Source organism: Acomys minous, assembly GCF_964271855.1.
Source record: "Acomys minous genome assembly, chromosome: 12".
NCBI lineage: Eukaryota > Metazoa > Chordata > Mammalia > Rodentia > Muridae > Acomys > Acomys minous.
The window spans coordinates 91,059,804-91,070,942 of NC_140493.1; the positions used below are offsets into that span (position 1 = coordinate 91,059,804).

General features: G+C 55.1%; 1 protein-coding gene across 1 annotated transcript; it reads right to left on the reverse strand.

Annotated features, from left to right (window-relative positions):
- Nucleotides 1-719: 719 nt before the first annotated feature.
- Nucleotides 720-8,373, reverse strand: NR1D1 (nuclear receptor subfamily 1 group D member 1). The gene is made up of 8 exons (XM_084749356.1): nucleotides 7,713-8,373; nucleotides 4,769-5,110; nucleotides 4,387-4,475; nucleotides 4,112-4,256; nucleotides 3,062-3,708; nucleotides 2,550-2,735; nucleotides 1,869-2,079; nucleotides 720-1,231 (listed from the first exon to the last, which is right to left on the reverse strand). The coding sequence occupies exons 1-8, from the start codon at nucleotides 7,741-7,743 to the stop codon at nucleotides 1,032-1,034; spliced, it is 1,851 nt and encodes a 616-aa protein (XP_084605482.1). The 5' UTR covers nucleotides 7,744-8,373; the 3' UTR covers nucleotides 720-1,031.
- Between the last annotated feature and the right edge of the window lie 2,766 nt (nucleotides 8,374-11,139).

Below are 11,139 nucleotides of genomic sequence, written 5' to 3' on the forward strand. Positions count from 1 at the left end.
CTACCACTGCCTCTCCATCTCAGTATTCCCCCCCCCTCCCATCACTTATAACACACATTACCTCATCCAGCCTCCTCCCTGCTCAGACTTGGGGAGGGTAGGGGGAGGAGGAACCCCTACCCCTTCCCGGGTGGTGGGTCTACAGGGCTGGGAGAGGGCAGGGCAGGGCGTGTGACGTTAAGACACCGTCCATAAGGGGGAAAAGCACTTCCTGCCCTAGGAACTCCTGGGTGGAGGAGGGGACAGTACCCAGAGGCGCTACTGAATGTATGAGAAGCTGGTGCTGGGGTGGGGGGAGGGGGGTGTGGCTAGAAACAGGGAAGGAGATAGGTCCTTTCCCCAGAGATGGGTGGGACCGGTAGGGGTGACTTGAGGGGCTCCTACTCCTGCCCCACAGTTGACAATCAGTATGTCTGTTATGTGCGATTTTTCACCCCGTTGTGTTTTGGGTCAGGATTTTAAAGAAAGATATTTTTATGGTAATTGTTGCTCGTCTATTTTACTATATATTTATGTAATAAATATATGATGAAAATAACCCCCTTGGGCACCCCCTCTCCCTTAGCCTTGTGTGCTGTTTCCCCATATCCTCCCATCTGCTGGCAGAGTACCCACCCCACAAGCTGACCAGATGGAGAGGCGCCCCCCACCCCCAGCCTTGGCAGTAGTCCCCTCCACCCCCCACCCCCCCCAAACGAGCACACATCACAGAAGCCAGCTCAGCTGTGAACTATTGGATTTGAGACAGGAACTGAACAAATCGGGCAGGGGGGCAGGGAGGGGTGGGGGGACGTCCAGAGGAGGGTGGGAGAGCAAGAGTGGTTTAAATAGGGGAGGGTGGGAAGTGTGGTGACCGGGGTGGGGGAAGTTATTTACAAGAAGGCTCAGGGGGCCAGAGGCTCATCTTGGAATATTTTATAACAATATAAATAAGATTCTGGTTTGCTTTTCCTTTTCGTCTCGTAAAGGAGAGAGAAGTGCAGAGTTCGATTCTGTACAAGGGGGCAGCGGCAGAAGGCCGGCCGGGCGGGTCACTGGGCGTCCACCCGGAAGGACAGCAGCTTCTCGGAATGCATGTTGTTCAGGGTCCGCAGGTCCGGCAGCTTGAGCAGCAGCTTGGTGAAGCGGGAAGTCTCCGAGGGCCGGTTCTTCAGCACCAGAGCCCGAAGAGCCCGCAGCAGCGTCTCCTGGAGCTGCTCCACAGAAGCGGAATTCTCCATTCCCGAGCGGTCTGTGGGGAAGACGACAGCAGTGAGGCAGGCTCCCTGAGCTCCTCTTCCTCTGACGAGGACACGGAGGTCTGCAAGGACCTGGCAGGCAAGGCAGCCTCTCCCTGAGGCCCCTTGGCGGGGTAATGGGGGATGAAGGAGGGCGCTCCTCCTCCTCCTCTCAGGCCTCTGCCCCAGAGCAGGGCTTGCCCAAATGCTGGGAGCAAGGCCACAGGCTGGCCACCTCCCATGCCTCCAGGCCACCCTCCTACCCTGAGCAGGCCACACATGGTCAAGCTCCCTTGCGATTTGCTCTGTAGTTCCCTCTGCTTGGGATGCCCTTCCCCTGCCCCGCCCCCCCCTGCCTGGCAATATCTTGTCCCTTGGAGGCCCCTACTCAAGTGTCACCTCCTTCTCCAGCTCTCCCAGGCAGAAATAGTTGTCTGTGCTTACTTGGTTCGTGCTTCTAGTGTGACACTTATCTCACTGTTTTATAATTAGTCGGGCATGAGTCTGTTTCCCAAGCTAGACTGTGTCTGAATCCTGTCTGTACCCCAGCGCCCAGTGCAGGGCCTGGCATAGAGTAGGTAACTCCATAAAAGGTTATGTTGAATTGAACTGCGTGTGCCTCCTCCAGGGTCAGGTGAGAACTTGGCCTACCCGCAGACACAAGCACCACTGCGGTGAAAAGGCCCAGCTCCTCCTCGGTAAGCGCCAGGGAGTTGAGCTTCTCGCTGAAGTCGAACATGGCATTGAGCAGGTCGCCCATGCCCATGGCGCCGAGCTCCTGCAGGCTGTAGGTTGTGCGGCTCAGGAACATCACTGTCTGGTCCTTCACGTTGAACAGCGATGCAAAGCGCACCATCAACACCTGCAGTGAAGCACAGTCGTTTGGAGTGAGGTGGGAGGAGGCGCATCGGCCAAAGGACCCCCTAGAGTTGGCCCAAAAAAAACTTCAGGGGTGTTGCCGTAGATTGCCAGTAAAGCGAGGGGCGGGGGAGAGTGTCTGGCTCTGAATGACCGTCAATGGGGCATCCAGGTGGAAGTACCCACTAGTTCTGGAATGCACATGTAAACAAAGGTCAGCTGCTTCCGTAGACGCTGAGAACTGTGCATCTTAGGTTACTCTGATGCGGTGAGTTTAGGGTAGACATCAGCTTAGAGGCCCGAGGGCCCACAGACCCAGAGGTGGTGGCCATGGTAGGAGTTCCAAGTCCTCGGTCAGAGAGGTTAATTAAGACCGCGGAAGTCTCTGGGAGCCCTTTCCCACCCTAGTCACCCCACTATGGGACTGGGGCCTCTCTATAGCCAAGAACAGAGAACACAAAAAGCGTTGCTCACCTCAAAGGTGCCGGCCTTAAGCAGGGTCACCTGGTCATGCTGGGAAAGGTCACGGAAGCCGGGGATGTGCTTGGCGAACTCTACCACCTCCCGCACAGCAGGCGTGAAGCTCAGGGAGAAATCTTCCCAGATCTCCTGCACGGTCCGGCCGCTGCGTCCATGTGGATACATGTTCATGGGACACGCCTAGTGTGTGTGGGGGGGGCAGGGAATGGAGTGAGGAGGAGCACGGCAGCCAGGTGGGCTCCCCAGCGGGACTGGTTTCGGGGTTCTGCCTGGGCTGAGAGCTGTGGCCCTTGAGGATGGGCCTCGGGCCTAAAATAGCTATCAGGTGCTCAGGTGCCGGTTGGTGATGAAGGATTCCCAGGCAGAACCAGGCCCTAAGGGTAGAACATCCTTTCCCCGGGCAGAAGGCATCCCCCACCCTCAGCCTACAGGAGCACTGGCCGCCTCACTCTAGGTCTACTCTTCCAGGCCCCCTCCCTCTCTCCACACTGGCTCCATGTCCTCACCAGCAGAACATTCTTGGTGCTGCCTTGCCGTAGACCATTAGCAGGTGCCTCGCCTTCTGGGGCCGAGTATACGTGGGTGGGGCATAGACGGTGCCCATTGCTGTTGGGTTGGTGGCAGCTGTGGTGGGCAGGGCCAGAGGGCCAGGTAGGAGGGTAGGAGGAGGGGCCCTGGCGTAGACTGTTCAGGGCTTCATTATGACGCTGGGCCGCCAAGACGCTGTTGTCGTTGGGGGTAGACGGGCATCCCTGGCTCTCCCAGCGGTGTGGAGTAGTCGTCGTCGAAGGACTACCCGATGCATGATTGGCATTCAAGTTGCCAGGTGAGGTGCCTAACTTGTCATGAGCGTAGGTGAAAATCTCTCGATGGGCCCGGGCCACCTGGGATATCACATCCTCCACGGTGGGCTCAGGACTAGGGGATCTGGGCGGTGTCAGCTGTTGCGGGAACTGGGAGAAGCCCACCAAAGGTGTCGGGGCCGGTGCAGGTGGCGGCGAGGGGCCCACGGAGCCTGAGGTGGGGTGGGGGGTGGGCGAGGTCTCTAGAGGGCACAGGCTGCTCAGCTGGTTGTTGGCCAAGTTCATGGCGCTCTGCATCTCGGCAAGCATCCGTTGCTTCTCTCTCTTGGGGATGCGCCCAAAACGCACAGCTGCAACACAGGGTGAGAGTAGCGTCAGGAAGTTCTCACATACTCACGTGCCTCTCTTCCTTCCTTCCTCCCTCCCTCCCTCCAAAGGGCAAGTCCCTGAAAGCCTGGGCTCCACTTCAAAACTGAAACCAGCAAGGCCACACCCATTCAAAGGGTGTGATGGGGGGGGGGGGTGGGGTGGGGAGGTGGGGGTGGGGGTGGGGTTAACCTGGGGAATGAATAGGAGGCTGGGGGACAGACAAGGGTGTGTTTGTCCAAGAGGTTAACACAGGGGTACCCTCCATGCAGACGACATTCACTGTACCGAATGTTTTGACTTGAGGCTCTTTTTATAAAGGGAGGCATCAGGGCAGAAGTTGGGTGGAAGGGAAGGGGGCGAGGAGACTTGGGGGCACTACCTTACCATCTCTAGACATGCCGACGGAGAGACACTTCTTGAAGCGACATTGCTGGCAGCGGTTGCGATTGATTCGAACGATGGAGCAGGTCTCGTTTTTCAGACACCGTTTGTACTGGATATTCTGTTGGATGCTCCGGCGAAAAAAGCCCTGGAAGGCAGGGGCGACTGGTGAACATCTTCATCTAAGTTGAGTCTTGACATCAACGGGAGGTGGGGGAGGGGGGGCAGAGGATGAAGGGGGGGCATCACCCAGGTCCTTGACCACAACCCCGCCTCACCTTGCAGCCTTCACAGGCATGCACGCCATAGTGGAAGCCCGAGGCCACGTCCCCACACACTTTACACAGTAGCACCATGCCATTCAGCTCTGTGGGAAGAGACAGGCCAAGGGGTAAGCAGAAAGGCCAGAGCAGCTTGGGACACTTTCCAGGCTGAAGATTCTTAGGGAGCGGGGAAAGCTGAGGGGCTCCCATGTCTAGGAACACTCGGGTGACCAAAGTGGACTATATGACTGAAGTGGACAGGAGCTAGTACGACTCGTAGGAGAAAATTCCGATGGTCACGACATAGCCCACGAGAGTTAACTGTCAGGTGGAAATCAACTATCAACTAAATCCTGGATCACTTCCTTTCCCCTAAATCACCTGAGCATATACTCACTGGTAATGTTGCTGGTGCCCTTGCTGGGGGACACTCGGCTGCTGTCTTCCATGGCCACTTGTAGACTTCCTGGGGGGCTCCCATTATAGAAGGAGGAGGAGGAGGAGGAAGAGGATGACGAGGATGCAGAAGGAGAGCTATCATCGCTGAGGCTAGGTGGTACGGTCCCGAAAGAGCGGGCAGGGTCCTGGGTGAGGGAGCCAGTGGGCGAAGGTGGGAAATAGGCGGGACAGCCTTGAGTCAGGGACTGGAAGCTGCCATTGGAACTGTCACTGTAGAGGGACTCCGGGCTGGTCCGGCTGGGGGAGGAGCCACTGGAGCCAATGTAGGTGATAACACCACCTAACAGAACGGCAAGAGGAGGGAGGGTATCAGCCATCATGTCTGTGGGTCAAGGGTACCACGTGATCATCGCCAAGCTAATGTTTCCTCTTAGCCATGCAGAACCCCTGACCTTAGGATAATAAGCAGTTCTCCCACATACACTAGACACGGCATGGTTGATGTAGTCACCCACGACATACAATAGCCACAAAACCTCCCATAGCCATTTCTTTGCACAGTACATTTAGCTTCTGCTTTGGCTGCGAGGCATAAGTCCACAGGGCATCTCATACATGGGACCCCACCCACCCACCCCCGCTGCCACCCTAGGGACTTAGTTCCAAGGGGCAGACTTGGGGATGGGCAGCTGATACCCATTCACGAACAAAAACCTAGCCACCTGTTCTTCTATCTAAAGCAGCACCTATCCGGTGATGGAGCCTGGAGCGTGAAGGGTAGCTAGCCAGGAGGTAAGAGAACAGAGGTCGTACAGAGGTTAAGACAGTCGCCTTTCCTTCGAACCCAAAGACACAGCCTCATAGGGGTAGGGCAGGGAAGGACTCTGTTCAGCCTGGCTCCCCTGGCCTCCGAAAGATGAGTCACAGTGACTCTTGAGTCCAAGAAAGATGGAGAAGATAGTGAGTCGCTGAAGATGAATGGAAGAGACAAATTGTCCAGTCTGGGGATTTAGGAATTCCCCTTTCAGGCCTCAGCCAGGTGATAACTTTAGCTCTATGGCCACTCAGCAATTTTGTCCCTCTGGTTACATTGCCAACCAGGTGATTCTGAATAGCAGAAGAGAAGGGGGTGACTTGCCTGCCACACCTCTGCCAAACACTTCGCTTGGCCTGCCATGGGTGGAGCAGGCAAAGGGAGGATCCCCAGACACGTGTGTGAGCTGACACATGCCATGCCACCGTGTCTACAGAAGCACATGTCTTGCTCACCCACTGACACACACTCAACTAGGCAGGGCAACCTTAAAATAGCTCAAGGTTGGTCAGGGTGAACCCAGCTGCCTTGTAAAAAAAAAAAAAAAAGAGTTGCAGAATTGGCTAAGCGGCTACGGTTTCACGACCGGGGTGGGGGATGGGTTATTTATGCAGACCTAAATGAACTTGACCTAGTTTATCCATCCTGAAAGAGGGCCTGAGAAAGTCACTCAAAAAAAGTCTTCCAACTTTGAAGTGACGGGCACTGCTCAAAGGACCCCAGTTCTAAAGCTAGATCTGTAATCACTACCAATTTGCTTTCCAACCTACAGGAAATCAACTCTTTCTCTCTTGGTCTCAGTTTTTCTTTCTGTGAGAAAAACAAAACAAAACAAAAATACCCACCCAGTATGATGGAAAGTAGTATCATGTCAGCTTTGAGTCTAAGGTGTTCATGTTTTGGGGGGAGAAGACATGCATGCCAGGCAAAGAGGATAACTTGGGGCACAGTAAGACTTTGGGAATGGACATGAAAAAGCTGGGTCTAAAAGCAGTAAAGTGATGTTATGCGAGATCAGAATAAAGGGGATTAAGGAGGATGTGGTGTGAGGTTTCCTTGGAACACATAAACTTGACGGGTCAGGGGTGGTCCCATCTTACTCAAGCCTGGGTCATAGAGCCAGGCTAAAAGAGCCAGGCAGTCTGAGAGGAAAAGGAAGGCAGGCGGGGGGTGGTGAGTCAGCCCAGCTTCACCCAGATCTGGCGGAGAAGGGCGGGGCAGGAGCCTGGCCCTCAGCTGGCCTCACGTCCCCGCTCCACGTGTGCCCTTCGCACGTGGCTCCCCAACGAGGAACCCCGAACTCGAAGCTCCGCCTTCTCCATTTCCCGTCTGTCTCAAGCAAAAACCCGCCCTCGCCCCGCCCCTCCCCGGCGTCCTGGGTCGTAGGCTGGGCCCTAAAACCATTCTGGGCCGGGACAACTGAGGGGGAGGAGATAAGGGAACACGCGTTGCTCCGGCAACTTGAGGGGCGGAGCTCATTATGTAACGAGGCCGGGAGGTAATGGCCAATGGGATGGCGGCCACGGCTTCTACTGAATGAAAACAAATGCAGCACGTGGGCCTGGCTCTGCAGCCATGTGAGCCCTCCCCAGGCTAAGGCGCTGTTGGGTGCCCTGCCTGGAGATGAGCCCTAAGCACCCGAGTCCTCAAGTGTAGCTCCCTGCTGCCATTGAGGATTCCCCTCCAAGATCTGACCCATTCCCTCAAACCCAGTAGCCCATAATCGCCCCCAGACTTCCCTGGAAGTAGGCTAGAACTGGAAGAAAGGGAAAAGAGAGAAGTATACTACAGGGGTAAGGGCTGGACGGATGGGGACGGTTCCAGAGATTGCTTCAAAGTGTTCAGTCTCCCTACACTCTTCCACTCGCCTCTCGTATCCACCCTCCATTACATCTGCCCAAAATTGGAGTCCCTCGGACTCAGGGGAACTCAGAGGGGAGGTGGTGATGCGTTTTTTAGGTACATTCCCCACCCAGAATAACCCTCTCTGGAAATCCTACCTAGTGGCTCTCAGCACAGTAACCAACACCAGCCAGAGGGAATCCCCAGTCCCTTAGAAAGTTCCTCTCATAAGCTGTGGATGGAGATGGAGACAGTGACAGAGCGAGGATGATAAGCATCTCAGTACCTGTGTTGTTGTTGGAGTCCAGGGTCGTCATGTCTTCACCAGCTGAGAGCGGTCATTCAAACTGGACCTTGACACAAACTGCAGGTGGCGATGGCCTCTCTCTCGGCCCCCCGGGGCGATGGCTGAGGGAGACAAGTGGGTCCTGCAGCTCACAATCAGGATCCAGGCACTGAACAGTAAGGTTTTGGGGTGGCTATGCTGCAGCCCCGAAGAAGGTTAGGACACGGGGGCAACCGAGATCTGATTTGCATGGGAAGAGCAGACAGAGTCTGTGAGAAGAAGAACCAGCCTGCAGCAGTTCTGGCTATAAGGTGGCAAGGAGGGTCTGCTCCCTGCAGTGCACCGGATGCCACTCCTGAAGGCTCCGCAGAGAAGCCGGGTAGCGAATCTGGAGCTCCGAGTGCAAAAGTCCCAAAGGGAGAGAAGCTGCAACCAGGAAGTAAGTAGGTGATGGAGAAATGAGGCACCCAGACGCGAAGAGAGACGTGTGCCCTGCTACGTTCCCTCAGCAGTAATATTTCACTCTGCCAATCTCAACCGCCTTTTGCCCGAGCCTTTCCCTGGGACAGAGGGCTCTGCGCAGGCGCCAGCAGCCCAGGGTTCCCGGGCCGCACGCGGCACTGGAGCAGGTACCATGTGATTCCAGGGAGCGCCTCGTGCCCCAGTGACACACTTTTCCAGCAGCCGGCACGTTGAACCCTATGCTTCTGCGCACCGCCAAGATTGTTGGGATTTGTAGTCTACTGACACAAAGTGGGCGGAGTGTTGACTATTCCCTTTTTCTGCTTTGCTAAAGTGCTTGCTGGCAGCGGGGAGGAGCTGAAAGTGGACTGGGGTGGAGTTTTCTGAAGAGTCAGGGTGGCGTGTTTGGAAAGCCTTGTATGGCAGGAGCATGTGAATTCCTGGGGAGGGCCTGGCAAGCTTTACTGCTCCATGGAAGATCAAAGCTAAGAGGCTCTTTCTGCAAACCTAGCAAACGTGAGAGCTTCACGTGATTGCAGAACTGACCTCACTCTGAGGTTATTGGTAGCAAAGGGGAGAGAGAGAGACAAGCTGCCGAGGGAGGTTTCCCTGGAGTCAAGAACTTAAGCCTTGTTTTGCTATGGTGACAAAGCAAAGCAGGACAAGCAATGTGATCCCCTTTCCTTTCTGCCCCCTTTCCCTCGGCCCCGCTCCCCCCTCCCACCCCCCCAACCCCCCACCCCCGTGACCGAGGGAAAGGAGTGGCATAGCATGGGGAGATCCCTAGGGACTCCCTGTTTGCTTATGTGACACCACTCTGCCCACTCAAGTGACTTTGAAGTGAGTCATTTCCCTTTGGGAAATAAAAAGGACAACCACCACCGAGGGAGGCATCATGGCGAGAGTGCTTTGAGGTCCTAACACAGAGGGGTCTGCTCTCTGCCGAGCTTCATGGTACCTGGAGCCCACGGGTTGAAAGAATAGGAGGACAGCACTCGGGAGGCAGAGGCAGGCGGATCGCTGTGAGTGAGTTCGAGGCCAGCCTGGTCTACAAAGCGAGTCTAGGACAGCCACGGCTACACAGAGAAACCCTGTCTGGGGGGAGGAGGGGAGGCCAGGAGGATCATTAAAATCCTCCCTCCTATTGGCAGGGTGTAGTGACTTATTCCTATAATCACTGTACTTAAGAGTCTAAGACAGGAGGATTGCCATAAGTTTGAGGCTGGCCTGAGCTACAGGCCAGGCTACATAGGCAGTAGGGGTGAGGGGGAACTTTCCTTCTCTTCCTAAAGAAGAAAGGAAGGGACTGGGCCAAGGTCAAGCACCCGTTGCTTGTTTCTTTCCTTTTTTTTTTTTTTTTTTTTTGTTTGTTTGTTTGTTTTTTGAGACAGGCTTTCTCTGTGTAGCCTTGGCTGTCCTGGACTCGCTTTGTAGACCAGGCTGGCCTTGAACCCACAGCGATCCGCCTGCCTCTGCCTCCCAAGTGCTGGGATTAAAGGCGTGCGCCACCATGCCCGGCTCCGTTGCTTGTTTCTTAAGAACACCAGAGAGGGGAGCTGGAGAGATGGCTCAGTGGTTAAAAGTGCCACCTGCTCTTCCAGAGGTCCTGAGTTCAATTCCCAGCAACCACATGGTGGCTCACAACCATCTACAATGTGATCTGATTCCCTCTTCTGGCCTGCAGGTGTACATGCAGGCAGAACACTGTTTATATAATAATAAATAAATCTTTAACAAAACAAAACAAAACACCACAGAGAAGATGGATAGATGTGCAGATGAAAACTTTCCTTTTATTTTTTTCCAGAGCAGCAATTGTCTCCCGAGTAAAACATGGGTCTGAGGAAGAGGTCCATCCTTTAGGGCTTGGGTTGTAAGGAGAGATGGTAGCATCCCTGAGCAGCCAACTGAACCTAAGCCACCTGCTCCTCCCTCAGAGTCCTCCCTAACCTCAGTACTCAGGGAAGGGTTTTCTTCTATTACCTAAGACCTTTCTTCACTGGCTCTTAGGCAGCTTCAGAGAAAGAAAGTGAGTCCAAGACAGCCAGGGCTACACAGAGAAACCCTGTCTTGGGGGGAAAAAAAAAAGAGCCAGACAGGCATCGTGGCTTGCCCCTGGTTCCTTGGGAAACAGCCAGGGGGACTACTTGAGCCCAGGGATTTGCTACTTAAACAACACAAGGCCCTTATGTCAAAGCTGGACTGAGGAGCACCAAGGGGAAAAAAAAAAAGCTGAAGAGTTAAGGCCAATGGTGTTGGCTGGGCAGCAGGCTCAACCTCTGGCCATTGGGAGGCTAGGCTAATTTAGCCCTGTTCCCTCTCACACCTCACAGGCTCAGGATGGAAGGGCAGCAGGCTTTTCTCTGGCCCACCCTGCCTCTTGGGTCTCTAGGAAGATGCTGCAGAGTACCACGGGAGGAACTGGGAGGAGCTAGGACAAATGAGGCTAGAGGCTTTTCAGGAAACCGTGGTTTTGAAGTCAGTGTCCACTCCCTCGCCCTCCGCGCCTCCCCCGCCGCCCCCCCCCCTCCCCAACTAGACTTTGTGGAAAGAGAACAAGAGCAGGGAGATGCCTGTGCTTGTGACCTTCCTGATTAGGTTAGAACCAGAGACACCTCCCACCCCCCACCTCGCCCAGGTGTCCGTTAGAGCTTCTCAGAATCCCAAAACTAGACCTTCCACCCCATCTAGTCCCAGTGTTACCTCTACCACAGCTCCCCCACCTCCCTTTAGTTGCTCTGGGTGCCCCCAAGGCCCTCTGCTCTGTTTGCAGATGGGGTGATCCTGCCCATGTCCTCTGGATGAGCATGTTTCCATTCTCAGGGAAGGGCTGGAGATCAAGACTCCCTCCTGGAGTTTGCAGCCAGTGAGGAGGAGGGAGCCAGAGCCTAAATCAGTCAGTCTAACTGTGCTCTTGGCAGAAGCAAGGTTGTTTTGTAGTCTGTGTGAGGTATGAAGGCAGAGG